Consider the following 24170-nt stretch of genomic DNA (forward strand, 5'->3'; position numbering starts at 1 on the left):
TAAATAAACTGCCTCTCATTGATAGTTATTCAGTTCATCATCTCTTCAGCACTATCAGATTTTGGGACTAACATTATGCAAGACTTGATTACCAAGTGGTCTGTCCCCACCCCGTACTGACTGTCCCTCTGTACCCTGTGCTTCATAGAAACATGGTGGGTTTTACTTGATACTTGAGACCACGCAGCAGCTGACGCTCAGATGAAAGCAAGTCTATGCCTGCTCCTGGGGAAGTTTGGGGCTTCCCAGTCCACACTGCAGGGGCAGTGTGAGAGGAGAAAGGTTACATTCAGTTTACATCATAAAGACTAGACACATACAAACACACACACAGAGGCCTTCAGATACAGAGCTTGCCTCTATCTGGCTTGATTTCTGATTTTTTTATGGCTCTCCCTAACACTCCCAGACAAAGTGACACACTCACTTATACATCATTTACTTGCTGTTCCTTTCAAAAAAGTAAAGCTGTCAGTCTGTCTGATGCCACTGCCATGAAGAATTCAGGAAGAAGTGCATATGCAATGCATTAACGTCATTGCGTTTTCTATAATGCACAACATGAAATGAATGAAATGAAAAATACTTTATTAATCCCAAAGGGAAATTCAATATTATAGTAGTAGTAATTTTTTTTTTTTTAGTAAAGTAAAACAATCACATTAATTAATTAAGGGCTTTGTTCTTCAGCCTGATAGCTGCTGGAAGGAAGGATCTTCTGTATCTCTCTGTCTTGCATCGGACTTGAACAAGCCTCCCACTGAACACACTCTGTTGTTTCGTCAACATGGACATATGCTTGTGTTTACACGTTGATTTGAAGATCTACAACATCATGTTACACATTTCAAACTCTAAAGTGCTAGCTCAAATCAGATTACATATGTTGTTCGGCATACATAAACTCTTTTTCAGAGATTAATCACATCACATTTGATGTGTTTTAAAATAATCAGGTAGCTATAATGCAGGTCTGGCTTTGAGGTTTGCTTAGCTTTGAAGCAACACAGAGATTCAAGCCTTCGTAATGCATCATAAATAATCATATGTCGTGACTCATTTGTCATATGTTCAGTTCCACTGTTCATTGTAAGGCGTACTGTGCGCACCATCTGTTTAATAGTAAATATATTAACCTGGTTAGATTTAATTTTTAAAAAATGTTGGGACATTCAAAGCAAAAGACTAAAGCAGTTCTGACTCTTGAATGAAATCAAGCCGTTTAAGGTAGATTCAACATTTTATTGACAAAGTAACCACAGTAATCATTTTTTAAATTATTCAAAGTGATGAACATCAATGAAAATGTGACTTTGTTTAGTAAATGATGCTTGAAAAAACTTTTCAAAGCATAGCAGAGCAATGGACCCAGGATTCGAGTCAGCATTACAAGCTATCACCTTAGTCAAACTGAATGAAAAGTTAGACCCTTAATACCAAGGTTCACACAAAACTAAGAGTAGGTGACATTGGTAACTTGTCTCGTCCTAATCTGAAACCTGTTGTTGGCATGTTTAAATAATTAGGTCTTTAACATTTGACCTTAGATTGCACAGCACCATAGTTTTTTTTTTTTTTTTTTTTTTTTTTTTTTTTTTTTTTTTTTTTGTCTGTTTAATTTTTTTCTTTAGTAAACATGGTTGCATATCAGTGGGAGGGTGGAAGAATCATTTAGACTTAAGTTGTTCCTGAATCTTTATGTTCCTGATTTCAGTCTCCCTAATGGAACCAGTTCCTATTTGCAGGAATTATAATCATATAGATGGATGGATGGATGGATCTAGGATAAGTTGCAATGGTGATGTATCCTGTTAAGACGGGAACCACTTTAGCAATTTGAATGATTTCTTATTGATCACAAAATTCAGCACATTTCTGCCACCCTGCATTTTCACTCCTTAATGGCCAGTCCAACGACAGCTGTATGGTCTGCAGCTTTCAGTTCAATTCAATCTATTTACTTAGCACTAATTTACAACAAATTTAATCTCAAGGCATTTCAAAGAGAAAGTAAACAAGTCCAATTAGAATCAGTCCCAATTAATCCGATTATATGGCATGAAAGATTTTCAGCTCATTTAAGATGGATTGTTTTTGCTCTGTTTATACATCAGCTGAAACTGCAAAATAATTTCATCTAGTCAGGAAGAAATCAACATACAAAAACCACCTCAAAAATACAATGCAGGGTTCTAGCTTGTGAAGCTATTTCTGCAGTTGCAATAGCCATGTTATAATATCAGCGTCTCTTTGTCCCACTGCCACGACATGAAGTTAAAACATGCAAGTTATTTATTAAAAGAAAAATGTCACTATAATTTCACACTTTGTTATGATGTTACATTTAAGACCACGGAGATTTTTTTTCTACCCTGGTGTGTCACCTTGGATTATCATTGTTCACACTGAGTCACATGGTCATACGAGCAAAAAGAACAGCCTCACATGCAGTCAGTATGAAACTGCAGACTATACATCACTCTTGATATTTTCCGTGTAAGATGGATTTCTATACCTGAGGTCATGACTGTCTTTTCCCCTAAGCTAGAGAACTAGCTGCTGTCTTCAGCAGCTGGAGATGCCTCTGTGGCCTATTAAAAGCTCCTGCACAAATCCCTGACTTTCTTCAGCCCACTTCTGTGGCCTATTAAAACTTACGATCCATATAAAATTGGCATTCATCAGATCAGTTTAAGGAAATATAATACAACAAGGCACAAAGACAGCTGCAATATTCTACACGGCAGCAAACAACAGAACCATTATAAGTAGTTATGCGTTGTCATCTTGACTAAAAGGTATAAGCATTCAGCATTTCCCAGTATGTTTGTGGAGATGTTTTCTTTACATATTAAAAGAGTGATGTGCAAACATATTTGAATTGTTGATTTATTTTACTTAAATAATTGTAAATGTACATTTCAACAAATATAAGAAAAACTTGGTTTATCACATCAAAGAGCATGTGCAAAGCCACCCACCCACACACACACACACGTTATGAGTCAGTTTGATGTAATATTGCTATGTGTTTATTTTAGATTATTATTATTATCTTTAAATGGCATTCAAGGGAGAAAAAAGAACATGAAGTTCTGAAATTTGATCTGCTACTTGCTACAGGAGAATATTTGTTTGTCACATCAACTGTATGTAAAGATGTTGGTTAAAGATTCCTCTAAGTAACATGATGATTAAGTATAGCAAGGTATAAACTTTCATTCTCCAAAGGTTTACATGGGTGTTGTTGATGAGTGAAGGTAAATTTGAATGTAAGCTGCATGATTTTATTTGTAGAGAAAAGTTCTGATCTGCCAGAACTCACAAAGTGGGATGTTGAGACAAAGAAAAGCCTTAAACAAAGTTAAATTTCTCCTCATTTGTCAGTCTAAAAGATGCCACTTTGATCTCATGATATTGAGATGCATTCATGCAGCGCTCAGACTCAAATGGATCAGTCTTGCCCCCAAAAAACGAATATTAATATAAATTTTATCTACATACACAAATATTCATGTAATTAGTGTAAAAATTAAAAGAAAACTGAACTGAACCTAAATGGACTCAAACTAGCAGAAACAATGTATTGAATTGGTGTCATTTCAAGCCCAGATTTTCTCTTTTTGTTCTTGCTTTCTTTTTTTTCTGATGCAGCAACTGGCAACCTGATTTTATCTCCAGCTACTTCGACATTTTGCAGTCTGCATGCACTGCAGCATGTTATATGAATTATGTTCCTTCTCTAGCAAACCAACAAACTGTGTGTACTAAAGCTCGAGTTAATTTCTATCATAGTTATAATTTGTTTGTGCTGATTTAAACTGTATCAGAAAACCAGGCTGCACATTTCACACACTATATACATCTCACAGATGTACCAGGAATCTCTCTGTTCCTGAATCTATTTCTCTTGCACACACAAACCCTTCATTTCTTGGCTTTTGATTTTTTCTCTCTCTATATATCTCTTCTCTTTGTCACCTCCTCTCTATTCCTGGCTCATACTCTGGTCATTGTACAACAAAGCTCTCGTCTCTGCATGATCAGCAAAAGAAAACCTACATTTTTTTTCCTTTGCTCCCATTTCATGTGATAGATTTATCACTGACGTTCTTCAATGTTCACTGAATAATAACACAATCTACTAAGCCTCCCCTCTATTGTGAGGTTAGCTGCCGTCCCTTGTGCATATTTCCTTTAATGCAGTTATATTTGTGACACACGTATGTATTCATTTGTCATCTGATCTGATTCTTTTCATTGTCTGTGATCAGTGCCCAATGAGTGCCACTGTTTTTTGGGGAACAGATACAATACTTCATGAACTAATTTTGAACAGTCCACTCTGAGGCTAGCAACAACTTAACAGTGAGATGTCATTTTTGTTCCCATTCACATCAGTTCTGATATCCATAAGGACTGTTTCAGTAAAGATACTTGGAGCCTACTTGATAAGCAACCTTCCTAGAGGAGGAGCTGTGTGGATGTTTCTATAAATGTTTATGCAACCAGCTAGACAAATCAACATCTTTATTACTAGGGGGAAAAAGTAAATCTCAACCTGAAGAATTGCCATCATAACTTTGTAGATCTCTGCCTGTTGGAATAAGAGTTAATCCACGCCAGAATACCTACTCTTTTTTAGCTTACAAAAGTCACACGTGTGTGATTTTACTTTGCTGTGGGCTATCACGTTTTAAATTTAATTTATAACCATGCTAGATTCCAGACATGCTTGGTTTGCATCAAAGCTACATCAAAGGTTTTTTGTGTATGGTATAGCAACATGGCTGAAAACCAGCTTTCAATGACAGGAAATGTTGTAAGGGAATATTGTTGGAGAGATTTAAAGATTTTCTTCTCTTATAAAAGGCAATATGACCTTATTTAGTAAATACTCCATGCAAAATGTCATAGATTTATGTTAATGTGTTATGTGCGGTGATACAGCAGAACTGATAAATTCACCATGTTGTTTTTTTGTTTTTTTAGTATTTTAGTTTGTGAAGCTGTGCAGCAGCAGAATCTTCCAATGAGGAGTAAATGTTATTTTTGTCCTTGCAGCTGAAGGAAAATTCAGTGATAATTCGTGTGGTTCAGGTTTTATAGTTTTTTAAATGGTTTCTCTCAATGTCATCGTCATTCTGCTTGTTTGGTAATTGGTCCATAAATCATCATCAAAATTACCAACTGTGTTATTAAAATTGGGTGATATCTTTTTGTAACACACAGCAATACTACAATTAATGTTCAGTAAAAAACAAAGTTTCAGTAACATAAGTAGAAGTTAAAGTCAAAGTCAGCTTTATTGTCTATTTCTTTACATGTACAAGACATACAAAGGAATCGAGATTATGTTTCCTACTTTTTTCCCATGGTGAAGACAGGACAGGACATTTCAACACTGAAGTAACCATTAAAAATAAAAATTGCACAGACATAACAAATATCTGACATTGCACAGTGATAATAAATAAAGTGTAAAGATTTAAGGCATAAACTGATCCTAAGGTTAACTGTGACAATAACAATAAGGAGTTAACAGTTTGATTTGAAAGTTGTATGTGTAAGTTGTGGTACTTTGTACAAGCAAAGAGTTGTATGTATATGTTATGTATAGTAGTGCAAAGGCAGTCAGTAATAGCAGCAAAGGTGTGCAAAGTGGCAAACGGGGCCATCCCCACGACGCCGAACTGCAGTAAAAGTATTTTAGCAATCCACCCTTTCATCCCCACGAAGCCAGGGATTAGCCTCCATGAAACCGATCACATCTGAAACCAGGTATCAATGTGGATAGGTTTGAGACCTCTACCGTCTGTGGTATTGTGAGGACAGCATAACCACAGTACTAGAGGATATGACATCAGTGTGATGAGCATGCGTCAAACACAACAACAATAATGGCATCCGTGACCAGCTGTGTTGTGGTTCTGCTCCAGACAGTCCTGGCTTGTGTAAAGCTTTAGGACCAAAATGCACTGCTTTTACAACACAGTATTGCGCTACTGTACCAGCAACAGCAGGAGAAAGCAGATATGTCATTATCTGTGCATGCGCTAGGTCTGGTTCTAGCTCTGGAGTGTTACTCTTTAATCATTGTAGCGCCCCCCACAGCCTTGTACTATGAACTACAGCCTTTCTCAAGTGGGTTAGAGGGTTCCAGAGTCCAGAGTGTTTTTCTTTTGAGGTGGGCAGGGGATTTTTAGCTTGTGGAAGGAGCTGAGGGTGGAGAGGGGAGAGAGTTCAGCATCCTAACCGCTCACCGCGATGTAAGGTGGGTGAGCTGGGTGGTGTATATGTCCTTCAGGGAGGGAAGTGGTGCACCAATGATCCTTCCAGCTGTGCTCACTACGCGCTGCAGGGCTTTCCTGTTGTAGTCAGTGCATCTCCCGCCCCACACAGTGATGTAGCTGGAAAGGATGCTCTCAATGGTTCCTCTGTAGAATGTGGTCATAATGGGTGGTGGGGTTCTTGCCCGCTTGAGTTTGTGCAAGAAGAAGAGGCACTGCTGGGCTTTCCTCGCCAGTGATGCAGTGTTGGTAGTCCAGGAAAAAAACACACAGAACTAACATTTACGTTGCAGTTCAGACTAAGTTTAACCAGCTCTTTGTTCAGTTCTCCTGCACACTGAGTTCCCTGCATCCCTCATCATGTTGCTGAATTTGTTCCTTTGTTTTGTTTCTTGAGTTAACAATGAAAAATGTTTGTACAAAGTTCAGATTATCGTAATATCCGCCTCTCACACATCAAAAATCTGTGGCCCAACAGCTGAAAATGTAATACTGCTAATGAATACATACGTAGATGATATACTAATATTTGATCAACTTACAGAAGACATAATGGAAGAGATAAATACATAATCCTGGGCTAAGAATAAACAAAGGCATGTCTTCACATTCTTGATGTCTTCGTGAAATGTCCCTGTGTACCTTGGTCAAAATGACCAAAAATGATCAAAAATGAGAGAAGTTACGACTTTTTGATTTTACAGCTCTTCTAATTCTTTATCTTTTTGCAATGTGTAGTGAGAAACTAGACCCCACACCCACCTCCTTCACTTCTACGACTTATGCCTCAGTTGAGACCTGTCCTTCCATTTCAACTAGTACACACAGCAAAACATGCACATACTTCCTCTCTCCAAATTGAAATATATTCAACTGATGGGTTTATTGTCACAAACTCACATTTTCCATGTTTTTATAACAGCTACAGTTAGCTGGTGCTGATCCATCTTCTCAAAATCTTATTCAGAGTCATGTTTTGTTGTGTTGTTATGTTAGAGGTAGAAGAAACCTGCTGGGCATTTCAAAATCATGAACCTATTCCTCTGTCACATATTGGCTTTATAAACACTGAGCTTCACTATCAGTTGAATCAGCTGTGCTTTTTTTTTCCAGGTGTCTAGCTGCTAATAATAAATGTTGCTAATGATAAGAAACCTTTAACCAAAGTTTTTGTTTCTAAAAGCAGAGGCTGGTTTATGCAGACAAAATGTATTTTTAATCTGGATATAAACACTTAGAAAAGTACTGACAGTGCACTATTAGTTCATATATTTCTTCAGTGAATTTGATGGGAATTTGCTGTCAATAGCAAAGAAAAGAGCAAGAATTTAAACTTCCCAGTTTTGTGGCACAAGGAATTCAGCATGAATTGACAGTGAAGTTGGAAGGAGATGAAGATGAGGAGGCAAAATGTTTGTATCTGAACACCTCGCTGCATGACATACAGTAGTTTCAGACCTAGTGGACGTGAAACAAAATGCCAAGGTGGTGATTTTTCAGGGTTTTAAAGTCAGTGGTGGCTTTAAACACTCTCTCAAGCTCAGAGAAAGTAATTTAAAAAATAGTATATTCTCTTTAAGTACTAAAACCATTTAAAGGACAGAGTGCAAGAAGAGCACATAAAGATGGGAAAAGTGAGTGTGAGCTAGGTGTGTAAGCATCTAAAAGGTGTTAGGAGAAGAGGTGTCTTTGGAAGAGATTAGTCTTCAATAGATTCTTGAAGGTAGAGAGGGTCGCCCCTGTTCTAACATGTGTCAGCTTAGTCCACCATGTTTGAACCATAAAAAAGAAAAGTCTGAACTAAGTACAGCCACGGAAAGCAGAAGCTGAAACATGAAGAGAAAGAAGAAATATAGCTTATACAATTTTTGTTTGATTTTGCATGCATCATACGCACCTTACTATCAATCTTTTCTTTATTCCATATGTTTTATTTACTCCTCAGAGCCTACCCGTGCTGGCAGCTAAGTACAATTATACCTATCAATCGTTCTGGATAGATGACTTCTAAACTTCAAACTGAAGTGAAAAGGAAGAATCATAATCTTTTCACCAATATTAAGGCTTCCAGCTTAAAAGAAGACTAAAAGAGCTGTGGCAACACAACTGATATGAAAGGTTGTGTGTGTCATTATGATATAAACATGCCAAAAAAATGCTGTTGTGAAATGGAAAAGGCATACTCAGGTAAAAAAAAAGGAGCTATAATAAAGTAGCATCTTACAATATTGAGTTTTAATATTTATTTCAGTTATTTCACACTCATCAATTATTTTTACAGCACCACCAGTATTTTAATCAAATGCTTAACTAATAGAGTAATTTTGGCTTAAGAGCAGCCACAGATTGCTATAAATATGTCAACACCACAGTGTCTTACTACTTTTGGTTGTTTGTTTAGTCTGACCACATGGTTGTATGAATACAGAATGAAGGTGCATTCCCTTTAAAAACCTATCTTGGATTCTGTCCCTTTGCTCATTTAGTGGCCACTTGCTTGAATTATGGTATTATTTAATACTAAGTGCTAAGGTATGACAAATTAACTATGACACGTCGCAAAAATAAAAAATTACTACCTCTTTATCAACTGTCTAGTCTAGTCCATGACCTCACTGTGCTTTTTTTAAATGAATGATATTAAATGGCTCCAAAAATAACACCACAGCGAGCAGTGATGATCAAAAATTTATAGTAAACACACAAGAGGGACTTTAGATGCAGCCCAACGGTTGAATGGTTCTCAATGGTTTAAACATGCAACAAACTTCATGACAGTATCTGAAGCCGTGGAAAGATCTTTTCCATATATCCCTTAAAGCAATACTATATAAGTTTCCAACCTTAAAACTTTGTGCTTCTGACTCGTTTTGACAACACACTGACATTTATTATGCACATTCCTGGGCTGTCATTGCCCTGCAGCACTGTACAAATTTGTGTTCTAGCCCAAACCATCATGTGACAGCTGTGTTTTGCTTTACAGCACTGCATCACAGGCCAGCAACTGGATATCAACACACAAACATTCCTTACATCCCATTCTCATGATTGAGGCTTAAAGTGTATACATACTTTCTAAAATTAACAATTTACAAAACAGAGGGTGTGTGTAATTTAATAAGTAAGGAAAAAAAAAAACATATTCGCAACACATGCACATCCAAAATAAAGAGTAGGCCTAGATTGTTCTACTAATTTAGGTATTTTATTTTAATGTACTGTACCAGTTAAATGTTTGGACACAGTTTCCCATTAAATCTAATAGGAAAATATGTCCAATATGCAGTGTAGCTTTGAACAAAATCATACAATTTATGAAACAAGGCAGGTAGCTTAAATACTAAAACAACACTAAATAAAAAAATTATATAGATTAAGCACTGGAGCCCAATAGTTTATGCATACACATTGCACCAATACTCAAAACTCAATGCAACTGGCTAAAATGCTTCAGCCTTTTGAGATGCTTAATTTGGCCATTGCTGTTAGAAATAATGGTCATAAGTCAAGACAGAATGGTTTGCAAACCTGATATCAACATGCTGTAATGCCTCGTGTTTTAGAGGTTTTCTTTTTTGCACACTGCAACAGACATAGTCATGGCAACGGTTATATGCTTTATACAGTCCTGCAGCAGCTGTCTTTATAATTTATATAATGAGCAAGACCAGTAGATTAAGATAAACCCACAAAAAAATTCTATGATTAGTTAGCCTGTTTTTTTTTTTTTTTTTTTTTTTTAAGCCTATCAACAAAATTAGGTGATCAGATCATTGGGAATGAAAAAGATCCCAATCAAACCAAATATGTTATCAGGGGATTGTGGAGGAATGTAGTTCTGCCATTCCCCCTTTTGCTCTTTTGTTATATTATTGTATTTTTTCCTGTTTTGATTCATCTGAGCTCAACATTTAGGAAATGTGCTTGTTCAGATTCAAGAGACTGTTGCTCTGTTTCTTTTGTTGTGGGATTTCTCCATTGTATACATCTCAGCTGTCTTCCTTTTCAGGAGCCATGCTGAGGCTAGTAAGCTTAGCTAAACAAGCAAATGGAATCTATTTTTGCCAGCACCATGTGCAGCCGGCAATATGCAGCCTACTGTCACAAGTACAGTCTTTTCACAGGAGAGCATGCCGCCTGCCAAGACACCAAAGTTGATTTAGAAAAAGACAGAAGATTGATGTGTACTCAAGTTGAGAATATTGAAGGGAAATGCTTTGCAGGTGAAGCTGTGTATCCAGAGCTCCAGCTTATGCTTTTAAATAGAGATGTAATCTACCTTCCTGAGTGTTGGAGCCTCTCTTTTTTTAACAAGCACACAACCGCAGTCTCCATGAGATTCAGCTCTGTGTATAATGAAATAAAACACAGAACAAGTGAGCAGTTTTTGTTTAGTTTCTATTCTGCCTATATGTGATTATTATCTGTGATCCTCCCAGTTACTTCATGTTGGTGGAGCTGTTGTACATCACAGTGCCTGCTTTCGCCTTTCCTTGCACTGTCTCAACCAGGTTTATTTTAGGTGTTGTCGCTTTAAGCTTAATGAAATCAACCAAACATCACAACTACAGGCCATGCCTTTCAGAGGATGCTCGCATTATGAGTAATTAATCTGAAAGTGCTATGATTAATCCTGCTACTTTACCCCCTGGGGTGAGACTGGATGTCTGTGAAAAATCATCTCTCACCAATCCTCCTGAGAACAAACATGCACATTTAGGTTTCTTAAGTCCTTAAAATGCCGTACATGTCCTCTCATATCACGTCATTTGCAAGTTTGTGGTAAACCTTCTGGCTTGTGTTTTTTTTTTTCTTTTTTCTCTAGGGAAATTAAAAGCTTATCTGTTCATTGTATCTATCATTACATGTTTTTTTAAAAACTATGTGATTGTGTCAACACAAAGTTCTCAAGAAAATAGAAAATATACACAAATAAGAGATTCATTAGTCTGGAATTGCAGGAATGACATATATAAGGCACTCACTCCATTTTAAAATCTAAGAAAAGTCTATTGCAATACATTTAAAAATAAATCTAATCAAAAATGCATTTCATGTATATCCTGTGAGGGGTGTCGAGTTGTGCATTAATATGAAAAGCTGCGTGGGATGCCCAACTTATTAAATAACCAAGGACAGCACAAGGTTACAGTTAGAGAGGCTTCTTCAGCTCCATCTTTATGTTGAGCAACCCTCGAGCCTATAAATTGATTAATGCCAGTCTTTCATTGCTGACAGCACTCACCAAGATATCATCACTGCCTAGAAAGATGATCGCACACTGGACAGCCTGACAGTCCAAGTCACCCGTTATAAATCATCCCACTCTGTCCTCTTGTGCAGAGACCTCAGTGTTGCTTGAAATGAAAAGCCAGTTTTTATTTATACTCACTGTGTTTGTTAGAGGGAGTTTCAGACTGACAGGCTTTTTTTTTCTTATGTGGATCAGAACAGGACAAATTAGACAAATACCAGAACAAAGATACAAACACAACAACCCCAAATTAAAACATGGCAGTGTTCCACAAAACACAATAAAACAATTTGATCATTTCAGATAAATAACATCACAAAGAAAAATAGAAGACATGATACAATCTTTTAAATACATTTAATACATTTTAATACATTTCTCAAAACCAAATTGTGTTTAAATTGTCACAGAATACAATTTCAGAGACAAGGTAAGAGGACACAGCAAACACTTTTTTAATAAAAAAAAAAAAAATAACATGTTCCATAAAAGATGAAAATATTTACCAAAACACACCTGACAAAAAGAACACATTACATTTCACTAATCAATCATTTATAAAAAATATTGTTGAAATATTGTTCTGTAATGTTCATAAATTCTTCATTTTCTTTTTTTAAAATTGTGTTTAAATGTGTTTGTACTTTTGATATATATAAAATCTTGTGTGTGTGTGTGTGTGTGTGTGTGTGTGTGTGTGTGTGTGTGTGTGTGTGTGTGTGTGTGTGTGTGTGTGTGTGTGTGTGTGTGTCTGAAATATCCTTTCCTTTGGTGGTGTGTTTTTGGTGTCATGTTTCCACTCCCAGGTTAGATGTAAAACGATGTAAGCCATGCATTGATGAAAGAAATAAAACAGCCTTTTCTTCTGGAATTATCAGAGAGTCGGTTACTGTGCTTCTCAGTCTGGTCCCTCATCAAATCATTACTGGAAATTGATCTGCATGTAATAGCCAGGCAGTGTTCCGCATCATCACTGTACATCTGATTAAGATGACATGCACCGAGATTTACTGAGGGACATATGATATATATAAAGCATTTGAGTCTCCACATGCCTCAGATGGAAATAAATAAATAAATAGACATATATATATATATATATATATATATATATGCTTATTTTTGGACATAATACCAGCAGATGAACCTCTACAAGCTGTTTGGACACTTGCAGTCCCAGAGTATTGTGCACGTATCCCTCCTCTGTTCTTTTTGTTCAATCAACCTCACTCCCCCACAAGCACCACCCCCTCCCCTGCTTGAGTAATGGCCTGCGTCGACTTCTTGTCACTATGAGAGGTGGTGCTGCATGGCTTGCCTCTGTCCTCCTGTTTCCATGCGTGTCCTTTCAACCGACTAGGCAATCCCAGCTGATATCTCTATCGACCGTGATTTAGCTGATACAGCTGCAGCCTCCCTTTACTTCTTCCCCTTTGCAATTTCTCCCTCTCTCTCATTCTCTTGTTTGGGCTCCATCCTTTTCACTCGTCATCCCTTCCCACTCTGTTCCTTCTTCTTCTTATAATGTGTTCATCCTGTCAGATGTCACTTCATTTTACCATCACCTTTCCCCAGCCCAAAAACCTGAGCAGCTCAAACAATTTCAGAATACCTCCGAACTGATCAGTTGTGGCTATGAATAAGTTCTGCATGGTTAAGCTGCATGAGTGCAGGGAGCCATGGAGCTCTCAAACAGAGAGGGGGCCTATTATACAGATGTGAGGTGAACACATAAGGCAAAAGGATTAGACTAAATGGATTTGGAGAGGTAAAGGCAGCAAAGGTATGGAGATGCACCGCTGTGAAAAGAGAGGTTTTAGATTAAATTTTGATGCAAGCTTTTGATATATTCCAAATGGATTACATACCACAGCCTATAACTTCCTTGGGCTGAGATAGCGAGCTATATTATATCATTTTGACAGGTATTTGTGTTCCTGTATCATTCATGCCTATTGTAGCTCAGGGGTCTTTATGTTAGAAACACATTCATACCAATACCCCTGTGTTCATTCTGCAACAGCACTGACAGCTCACCTAAATCAGGCTCCTCCTCTGCAGTATGATTCCTACGTGTTCCTGCCAGGACCTGCAAGCCAGTGCGCTGTGAATTCGGTAGCATGTATTTATTCACACAACCCATTTACTTGCCTCACAATTTTCCCTGTGTGTTTGCGCCACCACTGCCTGTTCTCTGTTTCGCTGTCTCTTCCTGTGTCTCCCTCCCTCCTGCTATCGCTCACCCACCCACCCTCACCTCACCCTCCCCACTCATTTGCTCACAGACTCTTTCTCAGACACGCACACACACAGAAGCACATGCTGTGCCTCACTGGATCAGAGCCCCTGACTACAGTCTGCTTTCAGAAGAGCTCCTTTATCTTGCTTTTATCCGACCACAGCTCCAAGGCAGGGTTGTTTTTCACTGGGCTGTCCTGGAATTTCACTCATCCCGGATTCATCATGATATGATGCCGTATTTTTTTATTTATTTTATTTTTTTATTTTAATTAGCATCATTCTTGCTGCAGCCGTTCAAGGCTATATTTCAGTCTCCGCTATCCAAGTCATCTGATTTGAGGAGAATCACCTGCCCTCCTCCAGAGAGAGGCACTCATGCCGTCACATTAAGCGTCCTCCGTCAGAAGCAGCAGATCTGGTAACGGGAGAGGATACAGGAAAAAGGAGCAGCAGCAGCAGTGAGGGGAATGCAGCAGTAGTTGTTACTGCATGAGACTGAGCAGGTGGAGCGTGAGAGACGGAGCCTACGTTCATTGGAAACAGAGACTGCTGCAGCAGCATTCTGATGGATCTCTACCACGCCAGAGGCTGCGGTTTGCTGGATTTGCGGCGCCTGTGAGACTGAATGAGGATCTGCTGAGAAATTATTTATTTATTTTTGGGATTTTCTTCTTTACTGCTGCAGATACAGCTCAATCTCTCCCCTTCTCTATCTGCCCCCCCTCCCTGGGTCTAGTCTCTTCCCATTCCCTGGCTAAAAGGGAACAAAAGGGGTTGACTCTAGCATCACCCTTCATCGCTGCACCCTCTTTTGGACATATATTTTGTCAGCTTGTTATTTTATTTTATTTTTTTATATCAATGAAATGATCTATTTTCCAACAGATGTGAGCTACATTTTTTACTGCGGTGGAGGGGTTCTCTTCTTAGTGGGCAGGCTCAGCTGCCCTCCAGCACTACCTGTGGGCAATGGAGACTCTTATCAGGATTCTAATCACATGAATCTCTGCCCTGCCACTTTTCAAGGCGAAATATAATGCTGGAGCAGCGTGGCTGTTTGAAATTACAGTTGGATCCATCCCCAGTCTTTATTTGGATGTGTGTCTTTCCTTTTTGTTGGATACACCTGGTCCACTTTTGTAAGAATGTGCTTCAAGATGGTTTTTAAATAGATTTTAATATTGCCCTTTTTTGTCCAGCAGACATCTTGGCACGGCAATATGTTAATCAAGAACAGATAAGTTGGTATTGCTCCAGTTTCTCCCACAAAAACAGTTGGATTTGGTTTCTTCTTTTGAATTTATTTCATATATTTTTCTCTCCCAAATTTAAAGAATATTTTTGAATCTGCCAACACTCGCATCAAACCGAGGGATAACAAACAGAAATGGGCCCAGATTGTCGGTGAGATGCCCTGCTGTCTTCAAGTTGAACAATCAGAGGCCAAAGCTTATCTGTCCTGGACCCTTGTGGATCTAACACACATGGGTAGACTCTTTGCAGCCACCTCTGTGCTTGGACAGCAGAGCAGCTTGTTTCAATTTAGTCTAGGCATGGGCCTAAGTTACTGTTCAAGACTAGCATTCTGGTTCGCACTGCTCACTGTACTCCCCATCCAGACCGGAACAGCACGTGTGTCTTCAAGTCTCAGTACCACACACCATGTCCACCACTTCCACAATAAGCATGGTACTGTTCCTATTGCTATCAACAGGATGCCTTTTCTTACCAGAGGGGGCCATGGTAAGACCTTTCCCTCCAAGATTCTCAACGTTTTCTTTACTGAATTGCTTTGCTCCAATGGTACAGATGGTCAGAAATAATTAGAAAGAATGAGATGCAGTTTGCAGTTTAACATATTCAATGCTCTGGAGATAAAAAGGCTTGTGTTGTTTCTTCTGGTGGTGAGAGAGGTGGCTTTCGTGTGGGATACAGTGGGTGGATGGACCTTCGAACTATATATGTGCTGCAGCCTCTATGCATCATTAAATCCCTTTATGTCTCCATTACTATCAGCAGTGGCTGCCCTTCCCCATGTTGTTGCTCAACATGCTAAAGCATCAGTGGAGTTTTTTTGGGGGGTTGTTGTCAAGTGGGGTGAGGGGTTTGTTTCATAGTGCAGATACATAACAGTGTAATGAATCATCACTGCAAACCTTCTTATCTTGTTCTGAGCTGTGTGTTTGAGTGAAAAATGCACTAAGGTGTTATAAAATGGTTTTGTGGCAAATGTATTTGACAAAGAATACAGTGATAAGTTGCATCACAACATTGGCAAGCAAGTGCATAAAGAGTTTCATGTAATGTAAGATAATCATCAGGTTTTAAGTGAACTTGTTTCACCATCTTCCCATACCAGTTTGATTAAGCCTTCAACACTGTTTAATTTAAAAATGGTATTGACCTAGTCAATCAATCCACATCAAATTTGTAATGCTACTCAAAGCACTGACAGGAGCCATTGCTCCCTTTTATATCTCACTTTGAAATTTCTGCCCTAAAACTCACTTTAATATCTTATACAAAAAGAGAGAGAGAGCGAAAGAGACCCAATGGATTTGCAGTGTCTTTTTTACAGCAGCAGCTTTGTCTGTCACAAAAGGACTAAAAATCTGATGAATTACAGCTGAACTATTATAGCCATATCATTATGAACCAGGTTTTTACAAGCATGGTGCAGCTTTGGATCAAACAAGTCCATAAAAAAGGGGAAAAGAAAACACTTCAAAGAATTCACAGATAAATTTCCAATTACCTGTATTGTAGATTTTCTACTGTGGATTATTATGAAGTATGTGCTTCAGAGCAAGGAATTCAATTTACTCTGACCTAAGTGATGCAGACAGCACTCATGATTTACAAGCCATCTCTGTAATACCCTAATGCACTATGTAGTATGCATGCTCAGATTTTGGTGTTCACTTAACCTTTTGCAAAAGTGCATACATCAAAAAAAGTAAAAAAATAAATGAAATTTTTAGTAAAAAAAAATGTCACAAGTACAGGTGGATGTGTCTTACTTATGAGAACAAAAGCAAAACCCCACACACCAGCAAGACTTTTAAGGTCAACACATGTATTTAAATTTTCACCATCAATACAACATTACCATGTATTCTGTGCACCAACCTGATGTACAACTTCCCAGAAACGTAAGACAGCATAGCAACATGTTCACAAAGCATAGCTTATAGTCAGTCTTTTTAGAGGTTGTAAACAATTTTCATACTTACATACACCTTTTCATATTATCATGTATTTCTTATATGGCAAATCTTAACAGCCTCAACTTTTCGTTTCATAGAAATGTGAAATCTTGAACTGCTATTGGAATTTCTTGTTAAACATTTAATAAGTATTCTGGGGCTGAGATGATGTTTTTCACAGCTGAAGTAGCTGTTGCAAGAGTTACAGTAGTGCTTAGTGATATCTGACTTTCAGTATCTTCACCATGTCAGCGTAAAGTTGCTAATGTCAGGAAGGTGAATGGTGTCGCACACCATCCTTCAGGGAGTCAAGTCAGGGAAATAAGACCATGTAGTCACAACTAATTGCCAGTCTTCCACAGAGATCCATATTGACCGACTGGTAAGGAAATTTACAGACCTCATTGGAGTCTCACCAACTCATACCAGGAGGTATTAATTTGAACACAACAGCTAGTATTTTAACAATTTAGCCTTTTTTGCAGCTTTCCAGCCTGTGTATAGACTTAGCCTTAGACTTATTAAATAGCTGCTCAAACCATTTCCTTTAACATCTTTTCTGCACTACAGTAGTTTCAAGCATAAATGCCAGCAGCTGTGTAGACTAGTTGCATAGGTTACGGTCATAGCTGCATTGTTTGTTGCAAACGTATGAATCAAGTTTAAGACTCCAGGAAATGAACAGAAGTCATTGTAATGTCCTCTGTCATGGACTGTATAAGTGTGCATGTGTGTATGTGTATTAGTTTTTCCAAGGCTAACCAAAGACTCCTGGATGCCCCTGGGCTATTTGCTATTTATAGGCCACCTCCCCCACTACAGTGCCCCCTTGTCTTATCCAAAACAGAGGTTATTGAATATATTGTTACATTACCAGTTAGATGTTACACTCTTACACACTGACAAGTGAAGAATTATCCAGGTGTTAGAATAAGATTAAGTATCAGGCAGGACAAGGGCATCTTCAAGCTTGTGATATATCAGAAGGATAAAAGGATCATTTCTACATTTTAATTTAGACCCGCGCTGTTGTTTACCTTTAAAATTTCTGCCTTAAATCTTTTGTTCAGGTCCATGACACTGCTCATGGCATGAATGAAAATTAACTTAAAAAACACTTTTCTTTTCCTTAACTATATAAAGTATTTCAAAAGCTCGTAACACCTTTCATTTTATCTTCCATAGCAGTAGTGAGGTCACCCTGACTATAAAAACCTGCAGCAAATTTTCAATTAATAAAGGTTTAAATACGGGACCCTATAAATAAGAGATTCCTGCATGCTAAAATAAAAATATGAAAAACAGTACTACAGTTATTAAAAATTGCATTATTAATAAATGTTACACCATGTTATTATACACATCACTTCACACCGGGGAAGCCCAGAGCCAGTCTTGCTTCTCACTGATAGTTTTGCTGCAGCGTATGCTTTCCGCTGAGTTTATCTTGAACGCCTGACCACTACATGGTGAGAGTCAGCCAATACCATGACCCCTAGGGCCAAAGGCCTCTTACTCTCTCAACTGGAATTCAAGAAGGTTTGCACTGTAGCTGACCCCTCATCACACTCCCAACACAACCGCATGTTCAACACACTCAGTTAAAATCTGCTGCACTTCACTCTCCAGGGCCTCAGTTTTAGTGTTAGAACTGTTTGGCTACAGCAAGGCAAAGAGCAACTTACGCCTCCAGAGAGATGTCTGAAGCGGAGCAAATAATTTAGCATGGTATTTCAAGAATGTTGTCTTTGAGCATGATTCAAATATTAAATATAGCTAAAAACAGGTAATGCTTAGATCAATGCGTTTGTGTTAGAAAATACTTGTCTAGAGGCTTTTTGCAGTGAGATGTGGTGTGATGTTTATTTTGGCTGTAGAAATGGAAAACAAAGGGACAGGGGCATCAGAGGGTCAGCTGGAGTGGGCTCAGTTTCCCCTGGGTCACATATTGCATTACCTCAAGAGTGATGGTGAGGCAGACCTGCACATGCACTACATGCACATGGGCAATCATACACACAAACACACAAGCACAGCATCACCATACCATAGCTACAGAGGGTCACTCACAGGATGTTTTGGTCACGTTAAAAATTTTTATTATTCATTATATGATGGTCATATCCATTGCTGTTCTGTAACAGAACACAATGTTTTGACTGCACTTTTCTTTTTGCTGAGACTGAAGAAGACTGAGTCGAGAAGGAAGAACAGCATGTAATAGAAGAACAGAGAGAACAAGATAACAACTGCTCTGCAATACATCTGCAGCAAAGCAGAACAACCAGGAGAATGTGAACATGAACTGGAGCGAAAACTATAGTCACAAAAGATGTGAAAAACATGTCTTTTTCAGCAAAATAACAACAGTAAACTAAGGTTACATCATTTTACATGATCTGGCAACTTACTTTTGTACTGTTGCACACTGTGCTGTTTCTAAAATGATCGTTAAAGACACTCCAGCAAAGATGAGATATTAAAACAGTCATTCTGAAAACTGATGCTGAAAATCTAACAAGGTCATAGCAAACATAAAAAGAACCATCAACAATTACACACTTATACTCGTTACATCTGGTTAACATCTCGATACTGCTGTTTTTGGTTTTTTTTGTTTTGTTTTTTTATGAATCCATTGATTGCCTTTAGCATATTTTTAGGTGTATATGGGGGCTGCTAAGACGCCACCATCATTTTGTAACCCTGCAGTTTATGTATGTGCAGCATTTTAAAATGGAAGAAACAATCATAGATCACAGTAAACATCACCAGTATACGGATGTCATCCATGCTGATCTATATAAAGCAACAAAGGCCAACCCTGTTGCACCGGTGTAAATTTCTGCCTCCATTCTTGTCATCTTGCCATTAACATTTAGGAAGGAAAACGCTTATTTTATTGATCCCCTTTTTATAAAAAGGAATCAAATCAAACAATAGGTGGAATTTAATGAAAAAAATGCACAAATTTATCTGATAAAATTTTGAAATGGGACCACCACCAATAGAAGCCACTCCTGATATTTTTGACAAAAGTTAGTTCCTAGTTATATGCAAATTTCAAATAATTTGAAAAATTATACTGATTATACAATGTCTTTTTATTAAGTAACCTCTTTTTATAATTAGCTTTTTCCAGGCTGCAGAAGAGATTCATGTGGTATTCTTTTTTTCCAGAAGTGCATTAGAAGTGTCTGTTATAGTATTTCACAGCATGACTTCTCACCCCAGATCTCTCCAGGCAGACAGCTGCATTTCCTGAATCTGGTCCTGCTGGAAGGTTTTTTCCTTTTAAAAGAGAATTTAAAAAATGAATTGAATTGAGGTAAATTGAATTGAACTGAATTGAATTGAATTGAACTTATCTGTTTTGAATTGAATTGAATTGAACTGAATTGAATTGAATTGAATTGAATTGAATTGAATTGAATTGAATTGAATTGAATTAAATTAAATTGAATTGAACTGAATTGAATTGAATTGAATTGAATTGAATTTAACTGAACTGAATTAAATTAAATTGAATTTAACTGAATTGAATTGAATTGAACTGAACTGAATTGAACTGAACTGAACTGAACTGAATTGAATTGAATTGAATTGAATTGAATTTAACTGAATTGAATTGAATTGAATTGAATTGAATTTAACTGAATTGAATTGAATTTAACTGAATTGAATTGAATTTAACTGAATTGAATTGAATTGAACTGAACTGAATTGAACTGAACTGAACTGAATTGAATTGAATTGAATTGAATTGAACTGAATTTAACTGAATTGAATTGAATACTATTCTCATGTCAAAATCAGATTTTCTCTTTAGATACAACATATTTGTTCTCTTTAAAATGACCGTGACACCTTTAGCTTACATTAATAAGGCCCATTTATGCTCCCTTAGTTGCAGAAATAGCGGCGGCCGTTTCAAATGTTGTCATTTGCCGCCGTCCTCATACCTTCATGCAAGTTTTGCGTTGCCATGGTTGTTAAGTCAATTCCTCCACTAGTGGGCAGTGCTAAATTTAGAGTTCACTCCCGCTAGCCGACGTCAGTTTCAGACCCCGCTTGGCAGTGGTAATCCGTCGCTATAAAGTTGCTTCCAACCACCCAACACACCCTAAACATTCACACACATTATTTCTTCAAAATCCTTGGTAACTTTTACAATTGTTGTGCTCGTCTTCAATCTTCTTTTGCTTTTTTGTTCCCTTCCTGATTCGCTTCTTCTCTGGTTTGTTTCTTTCGTTGGTCACATGTCTGCTATTCTGCTTAGTACTGGCCCCCACAATTTCCAGTGGTATTGCTCCATCTTCTGCATCAAGCGACGGATAGCTAATCTCCCTGAAAACGAACAAAATTACGTGTGTTACCGACGCAGAAGACGAATGAAACTGTCCACCTGTCTGCGTATTCATCTTCTACGTCAAGCATAAAAGGGCCTATGCAATGGTTCACAAACTGAGGGGCAGGCCCTCTGGGGGTGTGTGAAATGGGAAAATGATGATGAATTAACAATATATATTTCAACTACCAAAAAAAAAGACAAGAAAATATGAAAAGACATATCTTGCCCTTGGCTTGGCCAGGTAGAGGTCAAGTAATGGTAAGGGTCAATGGTGGGTAATGAAGAGAGACCACAGTATGCTGCATGTCTCAAAATATCAGCATCTGACAGTATGAAGCCAGACAAGTTATAACTGCTCTTGGAGACTTCTCATCCTGAACACAAAGAACATTATTGCAGAGGAATTGATCATTCCGTCTGCCAATGGCATGGTTTTAACTATAACTGATTAAGTAGCAGCCAATAAACTAAAGAGTATTTTATGGCACATTTGTTTGTACATTTCTTTGTAAGCATTGGGGTGCATGTGATAGGGGGATTGGGGGTCTTGACATTATTTTTGATGATAAAAAGGGGACCCTGCAGAAAAAATTGGGGGTTTGGGAACCACTGCATTAATAACTACATTAGCAATTTAAGATGACAGCAAACATTCTTTCAGCAGCTACTTTGGCAAAAATACAAGTGAGAACCAACTGGTGGATGTTTGGAAGCCAGTCAAACTCGCTCAATATCTTTTTTAAGGGGACACATTTTGATTAATCATTAAAAGCCACCCTGTGCTTTGCCAGTTGTTTGCTCTTAGTTTGGTGCAGCAACAATAGGAAATGCTCAGTTTGCATGAGGATCAAAATGTGTGTGCATCTATTTGAGCAAAACACAACAACACATTACAGATTCAAAAATCACTGCACCAGAGAAACACATATATGTAATCTTTTTAATCTGCAGTTCAGACAGAGATTATGGTGCATTGAGATCGTAAATGCTAATATAGTTTAAGACTGCTAGCTCTAACCAAAGATGAGAAACGGACTTCTGTTGGCGTCTTTCTATCTTCACACTTCAAACTTGTTGTGTTCAGCTCCAGTGGACATTTATCAGATTTCAGGCAGCTCCCTGTGGTGCCACTGATGTCTTTACACAACTCTCCAAACCCATAAACAAACTTTGAAATGCAAAAGTGATGAAGTCGACGTTAATACAACTTTGATATGACCATAAGAAAGAAATACACTATTAGGGAGCTACCAGAAAGAGATATGAATAAACTGCATTAGATGCATTATATCATTCATGTTGGAAACCAACATTCACATTTACAAATCACTATTCCCACCAATCACAATTCGAGAGAGCAGAAATATATTCATTAACTGTTACAGAAAGAAAACAGGTATAAAAAAGGAGACCAAATACTATAGATGTTTAATATTTTTCTACATATCGATCATACTGTTGTACAGTGGCTCTCAGGTGCAAAACACTGCATCATGGGAATAACACAAGAACATTTTAAAAAACACAATGAGACAGAAAATACACTAAACACACAAAAACAAAAAGGCAGAGTTACATGCCATCTACATAAAAGACCAAGCAATATTCTCCCGAGCCTCACATATCCACATAACTAAGGATAATCGAGTCATGTGACACCAATCTGAAGGACAGTGTGTGAGAAAAACGTAATCATGGGAATTGTAGCTTTCACAGAATAGTTAGAGCAAAGATAAACCTGTCCTCAGTGCAAGAGCACAGCACAAAAATTCAAGGACAGGAGCACAGAAAAAAATCTGATTCTAATTACAAATATTGTACCATTTTCAGAAATTTTGTTCCAGTTTCATTTCTGTATTCGTTGTGTTTTGTGCCTTGGGGCTACTGTGCTGTAGTAGATAAGATTAAAGATGCAAAACACTGCCAACCTTTTTTATTAAAGATCATTGATGCAAAACAGATCACTTCAGTAATGTTGTAAAACTTGCTTATTTTTATTTTTTGTACAGAAATCTAAGAACTGTCAGAGAAAAGCACTTTTCCAGAAAGCTATATGAACAATTGTGAGGAGTGTTTAGAGGTCTAGAAAGACTGTTTTTAATGCCAAAACTATTTTCTCGATTTATCAAGTACTCTATCGGCTGGAGGACATTTAACAGACAGCTCATTCACAGACCCAAGAAAGAGGAACAAAGTGTTGAGAGAGCAGAGAATGTGTCTGAGTGTGAGGGAAAGAGAACAAGCTTGAGCGCTGGAGGTTTAAACCTGCAACACTAAACCTGAGAAGAGGAGCAGAATTTTGAAAGGAAGAACGACATATTTGAGCAAGAAGGGACTTTTTGAGTGTGAGAGCAGAGTTTTGAGAACAATATGATGTTTTAATGTGAAAACAAGAAATCTTGCTCTCAAAGCAAACAATTATGCTCTTGATTAAAGATGAAGTACCCCCATTGTTTCCGCTTTCTGTAAGTGCAGTGTTAATGCAATATTTCAAAATGGCAGTTGAATGGGAGTTTCACCACAACCCATTATCACCTGACGTTTGAGATGGAAAAGGCTTTAAGAATAATGTAAAAGAAAAGATTGTCTGAGCTACAAATATTTACTTTAAGAACTGGCAGTCTGCATACATCTAGCTAAAAATAGCAGAAACAGCTGTTCAACCATAATAAAGCTGAAGTCAGCTCATGCCAGCTGCATGTGTGCTTATTTATGATTCATAAGACTTTCAGTTCAGCTTTAGCTTGGTCAAATTTAATTGATTTGATTGATTTGTATTCGTTAAGTCTGTGCACACTGTACTAACCATATGATGCCACTTTCTA

General features: G+C 37.7%; 1 protein-coding gene across 6 annotated transcripts in view; it reads left to right on the forward strand.

Annotated features, from left to right (window-relative positions):
- nrxn2a (neurexin 2a) overlaps positions 1-24170 on the forward strand; it is a 134264-nt gene that overhangs the window by 86975 nt on the left and 23119 nt on the right. The window contains exon 1 of one of the 6 annotated variants that reach the window (XM_042008457.1): positions 13854-15531. The exons of the other annotated variants lie outside the window; for them this stretch is intronic. Coding sequence (XP_041864391.1) covers positions 15198-15531 — 334 coding nt within the window. The 5' untranslated portion in view covers positions 13854-15197. Of the gene's footprint in view, positions 1-13853; positions 15532-24170 lie in introns of those variants that run through there. 6 annotated transcript variants of the gene reach the window in all.

Source organism: Melanotaenia boesemani, chromosome 15 (genome assembly GCF_017639745.1).
Source record: "Melanotaenia boesemani isolate fMelBoe1 chromosome 15, fMelBoe1.pri, whole genome shotgun sequence".
Lineage (NCBI taxonomy): Eukaryota > Metazoa > Chordata > Actinopteri > Atheriniformes > Melanotaeniidae > Melanotaenia > Melanotaenia boesemani.